General features: G+C 40.7%; 1 protein-coding gene across 1 annotated transcript in view; it reads left to right on the forward strand.

Annotated features, from left to right (window-relative positions):
- N4BP2L1 (NEDD4 binding protein 2 like 1) overlaps positions 1 to 11,437 on the forward strand; it is a 35,210-nt gene extending 23,773 nt beyond the window's left edge. Inside the window, exons 2-5 of the mRNA XM_075919205.2 lie at positions 4,788 to 4,915; positions 6,202 to 6,290; positions 7,700 to 7,776; positions 9,855 to 11,437. Coding sequence (XP_075775320.2) covers positions 4,788 to 4,915; positions 6,202 to 6,290; positions 7,700 to 7,776; positions 9,855 to 10,107 — 547 coding nt within the window. The 3' untranslated portion in view covers positions 10,108 to 11,437. The remainder of the gene's footprint in view (positions 1 to 4,787; positions 4,916 to 6,201; positions 6,291 to 7,699; positions 7,777 to 9,854) is intronic.
- The last annotated feature ends 1,949 nt before the right edge of the window (positions 11,438 to 13,386 follow it).

Consider the following 13,386-nt stretch of genomic DNA (forward strand, 5'->3'; position numbering starts at 1 on the left):
TACACTATCTAATCCCTCCACGTAACCATTGCTTCTGTATGGAACTTAGAACCGGTGCTCGACTCACTTACCAGACCACTGTTTGAGCCTTTAGCCACCTGCTTGCTCTCGCTATTAACAACAAAGACTTTAGTCCTAATGGCAATCATATCACAAGACAAATTAGTGAGATTGCAGCCCTCATGACATCCCCGCCTTAAACAATATTCTACAAGTACAGAGTGGTCCTCCGACTACATCCTACCTTTCTACCCAAAGTTTGCTCAGAATTCCATGTCAACGAGCCCATTATCCTCCTTACATTTTATTCAAAGTCCCAAGCTTCCTGCGAGGAGGCAGTTTTACATACTCGATGTCCGCAGGGCCCTATCCTTTTACACTGACCACACGTGACCCTTCTGCAGATCACAGACTATTTTTATCACTTGTGGAACTCTCTCTGGGAATACCTCTATCATCCCAGCATATTTCCAAGCTGATAACGTCTTGCATCACCCAATGTTACTCATTCAGGAACAGAACACTTCCTGCACCCCCCAGTGCACACTCCATGCAAGCAGTAGCCATCTCAACAGCATTTTTAAAGAGAGTTTCTCTTAAGGACATCCGGGCAGCAGCTACGTGGTCATCCAACCACACCTTCATGAGACATTATGCAATTCCTTCACAAGTAGACACAAGCTCTACAGTAGCTCTCACAGTCTTTTCATCAGCGCACAGCACTTAACCTGAAGCCCACCAACCAGATTATGAATACTGCTCCATATTCACCAACAGTGGTACACCCATAGGGACATCACTTGGAGAAGAAAGGGAAGTTAGTCATCTGGTACAGTGACAACAGTTCTTTGAGATGTGTGTCCTCCCTGTGGGTGCTCTACAACCCACCCTTCTCCCCTCTTCTTTGGATTCACTACAGGCTAGAGAGCTTGCATGAAGAAACTGAGGAGAGTTGGGCTGCACGTGCATACTCGAAAGGTGCGAACGCCACACGGATCTGACCAGATACTGCTGAAAAATATCTCTGATCTGCAGCACAGGGACAAGTCCAACACCAACAGTGGAGACCCACATCTCGAAGAATCGTCGTTACTGTACCAAGTGAGTAACTTCCCTTTCTGGCTAGTTTCTCAGAGAGAGAGGATTAAAAAGATGGACTGTTTAGCTCTCTTGTTCTCTGTGGGTGGATCTACACAGCACTCTTCCCCTGCAAATTGCATAGCTTATTTTGAGGTAATTTTTAAATAAAGCGCTATTCCGATAAGTCCCTTAACCCTCGTGGAATGAGGGTTACAGGGATGCCAGAATAGCGTGCCCATTATTTAGAAATATATTTTGAAATAATGGGTGCGTTTAAAGACGTGGAATTGCTATTTCAGGATACTTCCAGTATCCAAAATAGCATGGCTATCTAGGTGTAGCCTATTAGATTATTGCTGGGTACCTGAGGAGAGAGAACTCTGGATTGTCTGCTGACACAAAGGAGGGCAGGGCAGTGGGAAAATCAGCCAATCAAAAGGGAGTTTCCACCGGACTCTCTGGAACTCCACCCCTCAACAATCCAGCTAGAGTTGTAGGAATTTTATTTGTAGAGTCAGTGATCTCTTTAGACCAGGCATACTTTAAGAACTGGTTTTAGCAGCTCTTCAGCAGTCTAGGTGTAGCAGCTAGATTATGGACCCTCCATGGAAAAGGGAGACTGAGGCATAGCTGCCTCACTGGAACCATCCCTGTGCAGTAGAGTTCCTAGATATTTGGATTGATGGAGAACTGGGAAGGGGTTATTGGGGGGCCAGAACCTGCATGGTGGTACAGGGCCTCTGTGTAGGTAGGCCAAGCCTCACTAGTAGCTATAAGGTTTCTGGAAGGCCCAGTATCCTCTAATGTGACTAGGAAGACCCAGACCCCTGATGGATGCTGAAAGGAAATTTCCATAATGAATTCCTTACAGATTTCTCGGACCTGGAAGTCCCCTTCCCATAGCTTTTAACTCAAGAGTAGACAATCTTGCAATGGAAACAAAAGAAATTTGGATCCAAGCACATTCATGAGAAAACAATTGTAATTTTTCATTTATGTTTTATGTTATTCCCCAACAATTGTGGTTTGTAACAAGGGCAAAAAGTATGGGTAAGTATGTGCTTCAATTCGGAGGCTATAGAAAAAAAACCATCCTAACTTCCCACTGCTGATTAGTGGCACATTTGAATGGGTTGGTCATTTTGTATTGTCATCGACACCAATATTTAAAAAGGGCTCTACAGGCGATCCTGGCAATTACAGACCGGTAAAAGTCTAACTTCAGTACCGGGCAAATTAGTCGAAACAATAGTAAAGAATAAAACTGTGAGGCATATAGAAGAACATAATTTGTTGGACAAAAGTCAACATGGTTTCTGAAAGGGAAATCATGTCTTACTAATCTATTAGAGTTCTTTGAAGGGGTTAACAAACATGCAGACAAGGGGGATCCAGTAGATATAGTATACTTAGATTTTCAGAAAGCCTTTGACAAGGTTCCTCATCAGAGGCTCTTGTGTAAATTACATTGCCATGGGATAAGAGGGAAGGTCCTTTCTTGGATTGAGAACTGGTTAAAAGACAGGAAACAAAGGGTAGGAATAAATGGTAAATTTTCAGAATGGAGAGGGGTAACTAGTGGTGTCCCCGAAGGATCAGTCCTGGGACCAATCCTTTTCAACTTATTCACAAGTGATATGGAGAAAGGGGTAAGCAGTGAGGTGGTAAAGTTTGTGGATGATACCAAACTGTTTAGGATAGTCAAGACAGACGCAGACTGTGAGGGACTCCAAAAAGATCTCACCAAACTGAGTGATTGGGCAACAAAATGGCAAATGAAATTTAATGTGGATAAATGTAAAGTAATGCACATCAGGAAAAATAACCCCAATTATACGTACAGTATGATGGGGGCTAATTTGGCTATGGCAAATCAGGAAAGAGATCTTGGAGTTATCATGGATAGTTCTCTGAAAACTTCCACACAGTGTGCAGTGGCGGTCAAAAAGGCAAATAGGATGCTAGGAATTATTAAGAAAGGGATAGAAAATAAGACAAAATATCTTACTGCCCCTATATAAAACTATGGTACGCCCACATCTTGAATACTGTGTACAGATGTGGTCTCCTCACCTCAGAAAAGGTATTTTGGCCTTGGAAAGGGTTCAGAAAAGGGCAACTAAAATGATTAGGGGTTTGGAACGGGTCCCATATGAAGAGAGGTTAAAGCGACTGGGACTTTTCAGTTTAGAAAAGAAGAGAGTGAGGGGGGATATGATAGAGGTCTATAAAATCATGAGTGGTCTGGAGAGGGCAGATAAAGAAAAGTTATTTATTAGTTCCCATACTAGAAGAACTAGAGGACACCAAATGAAATTAATGGGTAGCAGGTTTAAAACTAATAAAAGAAAGTTCTTCTTCACACAGCGTATAGTCAGCCTGTGGAACTCCTTGCCAGAGGAGGCTGTGAAGGCTAGGACTATAACAGAGTTTAAAGAGAAGCTAGATAATTTCATGGAGGTTAGGTCCATAAAAGACAATTAGCCAGGGGATAGAAATGGTGTCCCTGGCCTCTGTTTGTCAGAGGCTGGAGAAGGATGGCAGGAGACAAATCGCTTGATCATTGTCTTCGGTCCACCCTCTCTGGGGAACCTGGTGCTGGCTACTGTGGGCAGACAGGATACTGGGCTAGATGGACCTTTGGTCTGACCCCGTAAAGCCGTTCTTATGTTGTACCTAGGAGAAAAACATTTGTCAATAGCACAAACAACTCACCTTCCAAAATCTTACCGGAAATCTCTAGACAGAAGGGGCATGGAAACTGAGCAAACCATCACTCATGGAGATGCATCAACTATGAGGCATATGAGGAAGAATTTGCAGGTCCGTTGCCCATAGTGGACCTGTTTTATGATTAAGAGACTTAAACATCAGGTCCAGTAGATTTAAGCATATTCACTTAGAAAAATGTGTTTACAATTATAAAATGAAATAAAAGTTTTAAACTGCAGAGGAAAAGGGATAAGTATAAATTAAACATGCAACTAGCCGCCTAAGTAAATCTATCAAAAGTCAATAGTGGACAAAAATTTGTTCTGATAAACTTTATGTATTACATTAAAAGAGCAGTAATATTTTAATTAATCATGCTAATGTTTATTTGCAAATAAAATGCAGATGTGTGCTATATATCTAAAAAAAAAAAAAAAGAAGAGGCAGGATAGAAGAAAAACCACGAAATATAGTAGGATAAAAATGAAAATTGCTTCCTTTGCAGCAAACCATACCTTCTTCTTCACTCCCTACTTATTTTTCCCAATAATGTTTGAAAAACTGATACTTTTTTATTTACAAACATCCCTTTTAAAAGGAAAAATTCACGTGACCAGATTCTCTTTATATCTTCCAAAAGGGCTGATTATCTTGAGGTTACTCATAGCTTTTTGAAAATTTATAAGCATTTGTCCCTCAGCTAATTCAGAAAGACAACTGGATAGGTCAACATGAATTATGAGTAGAATCACAAGTTAGACACCTGTTGTTGATCTTTTTTACAGATTAAGAGAAAGGATCAAAAACATGCTCTTAACTCCATTTCTGTCCACCTGTCTTTCAAGAAATTGAGGAAATAACTTTTAGGATTTTTTAAAATTGGCATCTGCAGAATGAAAGCAGTATGCAATTCATAATCAGTCATGCAAATTTTTATTCACAAGTTATAAAGGAATAGATTTGTGTGTGCTAATCCTTCTCTCACCATTTTTCAGACAACTGAAACATGAATTTCCTGGTGCTGTGATTCTTAGCACTGATGACTTTTTCTTCACGGAAGATGGCACCTATTTGTTCAATCATGATTGTCTAGAAGAAGCACACACATGGAACCAAAAGAGAGGTAACTGAAACCATTTCTAGTTTCTTTATAATCTTAATAGACTCTCTCCTGTCAGTCTATTTGTCTAGGCACTTACACAGCCCTCAGATCCATAATTTTTCAACATAGAATCCTTGTACGATAGTGACATACTAGGATGAATGAAAGACAAATTTAAAGTGAATCTTCCAGGCTTGTCAGTCTTCTAAAAAAAACATAGGACTTCCCTTGTTCTCTAGGATGCTAAAGAAATAAATTCAGTGTTGTGTGAATGAACTTTTAGAAACTCATGGTTAAGTTTTTATCTTTAAAAGCAGTAAACACAAAGGATATGGCTAGACTGCGGGGGGGAGGAAGGGGAGAGTTCGGGATACCTCTGGTATCCCGAAAAAACTCCGCTGCATCCAGGGAATTTCTTTGCTCTTCCGCTTTTTTTTGCAGAAGAGCAAATGCGCTCTTTCGGAAGCCCCAGTATTCATTGTTCTACGAGGAAGAAGGGTGCTTCCGAAAGAGGGGTTTTTTTCCCGACATTTGGCCCAGTCTAAACAGGCCAAATGTTGGGAAAGCCTCTCCCAACAAAATAATTGGAAAAAGGTACGCAAAATGCGGAGTGCATTTTGCGTACCTTTTTCCTACAAAAACTTGTAGTCTAGCTGTACCCAAAAAGTGCAGATGTTGTGAAATTTAGATACTGACACGTGGTATGCAAACCCACATATGACGACTACTTGATACTGACAAATGTATTATTGTTCACAATCTAATAGCTTAACCATCTATTGGTTTTGATTTGTGATGTTTACAGCAGGTATTTGAGGTGTCAAAGAGGTGATTTATGAGTTAATTAGAAAAATATTTACTAAGTTTAGAAGCTGAACAACAGTAACCTTATTTTAGGAAGAAAATTGTGACAGTCTTTTAAAGAGATTGATCAGTGTGAACTTGTGCATAGCAGTATTACATTATAATATTTTACCAAAGTGTATTTATATCTGCTAGCAAATCAAATGCCCTTTATACATTTCATTTTGATTGCTACTGCTTATGTAAATCCAAGTATGTTCTAAAACTAAATATCAATATTTAGAATATATATTTTTATTCAAGTTTTACTGTCAAGTGCTTAATATTTTTAAGCAATTTTAAAGTGTTAGCTGATGATAGTCTGCTGTTATTTGTTTTCATTGTGCTGGGCTCTCAAAGTCCAAGTTAGGAATAGGACCTGACTTGCTGGGGGCTATCCAAAGAGAACAACTTCCAGTCTGGATCCATGATGTTTTTGAGCTTTATTTAATGTTATGTTACAGCACATAAAGCAATGAAGAATGGGAAATCTCCAGTTATTATTGATAACACCAACGTCCGTGCTTGGGAAATGAAGCCATATGTGATTATGGTAGGGAAAACTCTGATCTTCTATCATTCTAAATGACTAGCTATGAAACTTAAGAGGTGGACTGATTGAAAAAAATAGGAAAATATTTTAAAAAATAGTATTTCAGTTTTTCTTTTGATATTTAGTTATATTTATCAACAGTTGAGTCCTTGCAGAAATGAAGAAATATGTCTGTGTACATGTACATGCTAATCAACTGTTTAGTTCAGTACGAGCAAAAATCCCTTGAAAAGATTGTCTGTTGTTAAACATAACCCATCATTAACAAGAAATCATCCTGTAATTTCCCTTTTCCCACTTATTTTCCATATTGTTTTTCTGACAAACACTAAAAGTACTGATTTACGGCCTTAGTATAGCTTGCTGTGTAGAGGTCACACAAAGACTCTAGAGAGTGCATTTATATCAGCCTTTAATGGTAATGTTTAAGTTACAGCCATCTTGGTTTGTAGTCTTGTCAGAGTTTACAAGGTTGAGATCGTCAAGATGTAGGAAACAGTGGTGTGTCTTCTTAACTGCTACCAAACTAATGCTTGTTGTGTGTAATTTTTCCAATAAAAATTAAGGTTGTGAGTGACCATGTGTGGATAGATGTGTGGTAACAGAAATCTAGATCAGATTGTGAACCAAATTGTAAACTTATGACTGATCATATAGCGCTGGCTCTCCTTTTCCTTTCCAGCTATTGACTTGGATTCTTTTTAAACAATATTTTAAATAGTTTTTCTTTAATTCCACATTTCTATCTAAGCAGTTGTTGTAGTTATCACAGGCATGTTATGTAATTGTGATTGGGAAAGGAAATCTGTGTGGTTAGGAATGGGAAGAATGTAGTCAGTCCATCCTAAATTTCAGAATTCCTGGGTTAAGTGACTAGGAAGATAGGCTACGTCTATACTGGCAGCTTCTTGTGCAAGAACTCTTTTGCGGAAGAATTCTTATGCAAAAACTCTTCCAGAAGAGAGCGTCTACACTGACATGTGCTTTTGCGCAAGAAATGTGCTTTTGCGCAAGAGCATCCATGCCAGTGTAAACACTTTCTTGCGCAAGAAAGCTCTGATGGCCATTTTAACCATAGGGCTTTCTTGCGCAAGAAATTAATGTTGCCTGTCTACACTGGCCTCTTGCACAAGAACAGTTACGCAAAAGGGCTTATTCCTGAGCGGGGGCGTCAGTTCTGGTGCAAGAAGCCCTGATTTCATACATTAGAATGTCAGTTTACTTGCACAAGAACGCGCAGCCAGTGTACACAGGCAGCAAGTTTTTGCGCAAGAGCAGCCGCCTTTGCGCAAGATTGCGCCAGTGTAGACACAGCCATAGTGAATGTTAAGTACTGGCATAAATCTTCAAGAGGTTTAAAGACTAAGATGGTAAGTCCTTTAACATTTTTGTGCACTCTCTCAAATCAGGCGTATGAGAATAACTATGAAGTTATATTCCAAGAACCTGACACACACTGGAAATTCAATGTTCGGGAGTTGGCAAGGTACATCTTTTTTTCCCTTAATTACAACCACTATTGTGCTAGAATAAAGAGCTAGATGTTCCTTTGTTCTTGACTGTTCTCAGCAATACTCTAGTAAATGACTAGTGAGGCCAATTAGGAATAGTTTTGTTATTTACCTCTCATTGTGGAGTAAATTAACATAGAAGAATTCTAGTTGTCCTGAAGGATATAAATCAGTAGAAAGGGGTCTTAGATTGTAAGATCCGTAGGGGCAGGTATCTTTTTGTTCTGCGCCTACCACAATAGGATCCTGGTCCATGGCTTGGAGGCCTAGACGCTACAGTAATACAAACAAAAACACTTACATTTTGTGACTGATGCACTAAAATATAACTGTACTATTTCTCCTCATGAGAAGCTTTCCCTTCTGCTTGTGCTCCGGTCTCTCCTTGCTAGATGACAGCAACCATCTCTTTTGGTTCCTCCTTTGGGGATTGTCCATTTTCCAGTCCTGTGTTACAACAGATCAGAGGCCTTACCAAGCCTTCGATAGTGTCCCCTGTACTGCTAGGACCCTGGCTCTGTCCTATGCGAAGGGTAGTTGTGCCCCACTTGGACATGATCAATAGTTCTTGACACCTGTGTTTTTGGCTTAGTATCAGTAAGTGGGCAATTTAAAACTATTGTTTGCCTTTCTGCTGATGTGAGCTCTCAGAAGACTGAGTTGACTCTGCACCAATACAGCATTATGATAGTAATCAAATAGACAAAGCTACTTGTAATCAGGGTTCCCTCTAGGCTGTGTGCCTGTGTGGTCGTGCACAAGAAATGTTAAGCTCACCCACCTCACTTGCAGAGCCGTGCAGCAGCACTCACCACCACTCACTTTCCTGCTGGCTGCCTAGGTGAGTGGTGGTGGCGGTGGCGATCTGGTGGATTCTGGCAGGGCCGCATGGCAGCTACCCTGCCCTCCTTTGCTCCAGCTGGAGCCAGGGTGTGGTGGGGCTGTCCTTGCTGGGGCAGCCTTACTGGCCCTGGTTCCAACTACGGTGGGCAGGATGTCACTGCCTGGCTGGCGGCCGCTGCTCTGGTGGTCCCATCCAGAGCCACTGCGTGGCAGGCAGCAGTGACTGCTCCAGGGCTGGAATTGCTGTGTGGCCCCCAGACCTATCCTCCTGGTTCTCAACTGCAGCACCAGCCAGGTGGGCGGCTGCCAGCCAGCCACCCTGGCCCCTTTACTGCAGGAGCTACCAGCCAGGCAGCTGGGAGCGCTGGCCAGCATAGCCCCAGTTCCCCACTGGTTGAGGGAGCCAGGCAGCCCAGCCCCAGCCATTCCTCCCATAAAGAACTGCAGGCTGGCCTGGGGCCAGACAGCCCAGCTCTACTTCCCCCGCCAGCGAGCAGCTTTCTGGGGGCTGGGCAGCCTAGTCCTGGGCCCACTCTGCAAGGAACTGCTGAAGGAATGGGCAGCCCAGCTCCGGCCTCCCCCCAGTGAGGAGCTGCCATCTCCCCAACCTCTCAGCCCCCCTCTTGAGCTGTATCCTGCATCAGTGGCCTGAGCCTCCCCCCCATATCTCCCACCCCCGCCCCGATTCCCATACCGCAGGGTCATGCATCTTGTTAATTATCCATCAGTTTAGTATTTTTCTTGTATAACAATTTAAATATATATATAAAAATGTTTTTAGTAACTAGTGGGTGCCGCAGATCCTAATAAGTGACATGACATCAATGTTGGTGCACAAGACAAAACTCACTCCACTAACGGATGGGAAATCTTAGAGGAAACACTGCTTATAATATTTATAAAAATAATACATTTCCCATATTCTCCATAGCAGGTTCAATGGAATCGCCCTGGTTCCAAGGTATTCATATAAAATTACATCCTCTCTCTGCCTATAAAATTATTTGGGTTACATTTTGCAGTGGAATGGCCAAAAACAGCTTTGAAAATAGGCAGCAGTTAGCTGAGATGTGGGAAAAATGTGAAAGCCTGGGGCCAAGAATTTGTGCATTACTAAACACAGCAGGAAGGTTAGCAAACACAAGAAAATACATCTGATACCCTTAAAGAGCTAAGTACTTACATTTTTCTGTTAATTTTAATTCTATAGAAGAAACAGTCATGGTGTTCCGAGAGAAAAGATACAGCGCATGAAAGAACAATATGAGCATGACATTACCTTTCATATTGTACTTCACTCTGAAAAACCAAGCAGAGATGGCAGAAATTCCAGTGGACCAAATGCTGCTCATAACACTGGAGCTTATTCCAATATGGGTCCAACATTCCCAAACAGAAGAACACATAGCCGCTACACAAATGAAAGATCATTTAATAGAGGTGGATTCCAGAATGTATTTTAATATTTCATTAAAGCATAAAAGACAGGAAAAAATAACCTTTTTTAATCTATTTTTTGTATTTTTCTACTAAATTTCTAAATCAGAAGTTATTTGTTAATTTACAAATCTTAAAATATCACTGTAATTTTGTTTTGTCAGTTACTCAGAGACCACTAAAATAAAAATAAATTGTACATGTAATTCCTTTCCCACTACACCTTAGTATTTGCTAATTTTCCTTTTTCAGTCATTTCTTAATCTTGGATTATAAACTCTCTTCCTTCCTTCATATATAGTCTCTCACTTATACTAATCACTTCTTTCTTCTTAATACAGGAGGCCACCGACTTGTGACGCGATTGGTTCTGGGGGAAGCATCGCTAGTTGGGAGTGTTGTAACTCGAATCCTCGTTTATGATAGGTGCTGTGCGCCCTTGTAAATGCGGGCCCAGGACGTAAGAAGTGGGTTTTTGGCCCCTTCCGCACTTACGAAAATGGTTGTAAGTGCAGGGGATCGGAACTCGGGCGGTCGCAAGTCAGGGGCCTCCTTTAGTTCCAAAGTCTACCCTAGTTTCATGACCCCCTTTTTCCAAGACACTTGTCCATGTTGTAATCATTTTAATCCTCTCTTTTTACTGGTCCTCATTGCATCTTACTCATTGGTGGGCAACCTGTAGCCCGCTGGCACATGCAGCTCATCAAAGTGCTATGTGTGGCCCTTGGAACATTTTATTTACTGTTGCCCATGTGCAATGTTGCCAGATTCCACTAGTTTCCATCAGCATAGTTTTTTTCTTACTGGTATTACTATAGTGATACACATGTAAAGCAAGAGCACATGAAGTGAGCTGATTGCACACAGTTTTGACTGAGAGCCATGTGTTCCTTCTGCACCCAGTCAAAGTGTTGCTATGGTTCAATTGGCACATCCTGAAAATTCTAGGTACGCAAGTGCCATTAGAAAAGCTGCTTTATCCCAGGACAATCTACATAGCCTTCTTTCCAGCTTGCATCTCTACTTTCATTACTTGCTCTTCTGAATCCTCTCACTTTACTTCCCACTTTCTCCAAATTTATTCATGCCTTCTTTCTTACTGCTCCTTTACACTCAGTCTTCTCCATCCTCATCTACCTATTACCTCTCTCCTCATTCAGACTCCTCTTACAGCAATCCTTCTTCTCTTCATTAAGAACCATCCCCACACCTATCCCTTTCCAGAAGTATTGTTCTGTATTTGTCTTGTCTTATACTGTAAGCTGTTTAATACAGGGAACATATTTTGAAGTGCAATGTAAATTAATGGCATTATATAAAATTTTAAATAAAATAAAATAGAAAGAATAACAAAGACCTAAATGCTATAATTCCGTATCGGGAACATAGTAAAGCCACAAGAGGACTAGAACAGTTTACTAAAGACAACAAAGTCAGTTGGCTTGCAACCTTACCTTGAAAAACAACCAAAATGTTTGTAGCTATTACTTTGCACCTTGTGTGGGTTTTTAAAAGACATTTTATCACAGTAATAAGATAATTCAAGGTATTTTGACATTTTCCAGTATGATACCTAGATAGTTTGAAGACACAGGGCCTAATTTTCAAAGCTGCTAATTTTACTGTCTTAGTCCTCTTGTAGCTTTTTGTTTGTTTCATCCTGGTTACATTTAGTCAGTACCCTACTGAGGTCTCTTGAGCAAGGGCAGTCTATTGTCTATTTGTATACAATGGTATCCCAAGGGTGGGACCCATGGTCACTACTGTAATATAAAACAAATGGGGAAGTTAGGCTGTTGGGACCTATTCTTAAATTTGGTTTTTTAAAGTTAGGACCTAAATATGGTGTAAGGATCATAGTTTTAAGTATACAAGTTTGAAAACTGAGTGATTATGGAACTCACAACACTCCAATCTTATCATGTTAGACTGTCTGAAATTTTTTCATTCCTTATCACTCCAGGATGGAGTTCACATACACTGCACCAGTTATGGAGTTTATCCTGCATGTGATGGTGTGTAACACATAATATCCATGAAGAACATGACACCTCTTGTACAACATTATACAGATATGGGAGTTTTTCTTGGTCCTTCAGTACTGCATTACACTCTGGTTCCTGCTTTGTGGCACATCACTTTTATTCTCGTTATTGTGTAGAATGACTTCTTTGGGAACATAACTGGAAACAAAGATTTTATATTTATGTGTGGTAATATCTGTAGAAAAAAAAACAGTCTGCACTCACCTATGATAAAATATGCGTGATTCCCCACCCCAAAAAAGGAAACCGATTAAGCTTAATTATGTCAGGTGCTAAACTATTAAACTAACAATTCAGAGTGCTTTTTTACATTGTGGGAATAGAACATTTAGATTTTTAGTAACTTAGAGGTCCACAGTAACAGTTCCTAGCAAAATGGGATCTTGAGCCTGATAGGGGCTTTGAAATGATACAGTAATACTTACTTGGAATACTTGGAAGAGCTGTGATTTCATCAATGCAAATAGTCTCGCCACTGATGTAGATCACAACTTTTCTACGCTGTCCTGTTTTGTGCAGTTCTTGTGCATGTCCTTTCATGAACACTCCATAAAGGATCCAACCAATGTGCTGGAGACCTTCCTCTTGTTCTTTTTATGTCTCGTGGATACCAGTGGAGTATACGTGCTGTCCGTATGTTGTGTGTCAGTCTTGCTACATGACCAACCCATCTCCTTTTCCGATAATACATAATTTGGATGACATCACTGACACCACTTCTTGCACGCAAATCGTCGATAGTAACTTGCTGTAGCCTACTTATACCCACTTTCTTTCTATTGCTCTTTGGGTGGTTTGCAGCTTTAATTCTTCTGGAAGTATTGTGTTCCAGGTTTCACAGCCATAGAGCATTACCGGAAGGATACTGGTGTTAAAGAGTAGTTTACAGTAGTAAAAATATTAAATAGAATCATTAAAGAGGAACAGAATTTTTGGTTGAGCTAACATGAGCTAACAGCAAGAAACAATGGATTTCCGGAAGGCAGACTTTAGTAAACTCCGAGAGCTGGTAGGAAAGCTCCCATGGGAAGCAAGACTAAGAGGAAAAACAACTGAAAAGAGCTGGCAGTTTTTAAAGGGACATTATTAAGTGCCCAAAAGCAAACTATTCCACTGCATAGGAAAGATAGAGAGTATGGCAGGAGACCACCTTGGTCCATGCGTGCCTTTATCATGACCCTGTTGTTGAGACGTATGGGAGGAAAGGCATATAGGAGATGATATGACCAATTGATCAGGAATGCATCTCCGAAAGAACCC

The sequence above is a fragment of the Pelodiscus sinensis genome, chromosome 1, assembly GCF_052426305.1.
Source record: "Pelodiscus sinensis isolate ZL-2025 chromosome 1, ASM5242630v1, whole genome shotgun sequence".
NCBI lineage: Eukaryota > Metazoa > Chordata > Testudines > Trionychidae > Pelodiscus > Pelodiscus sinensis.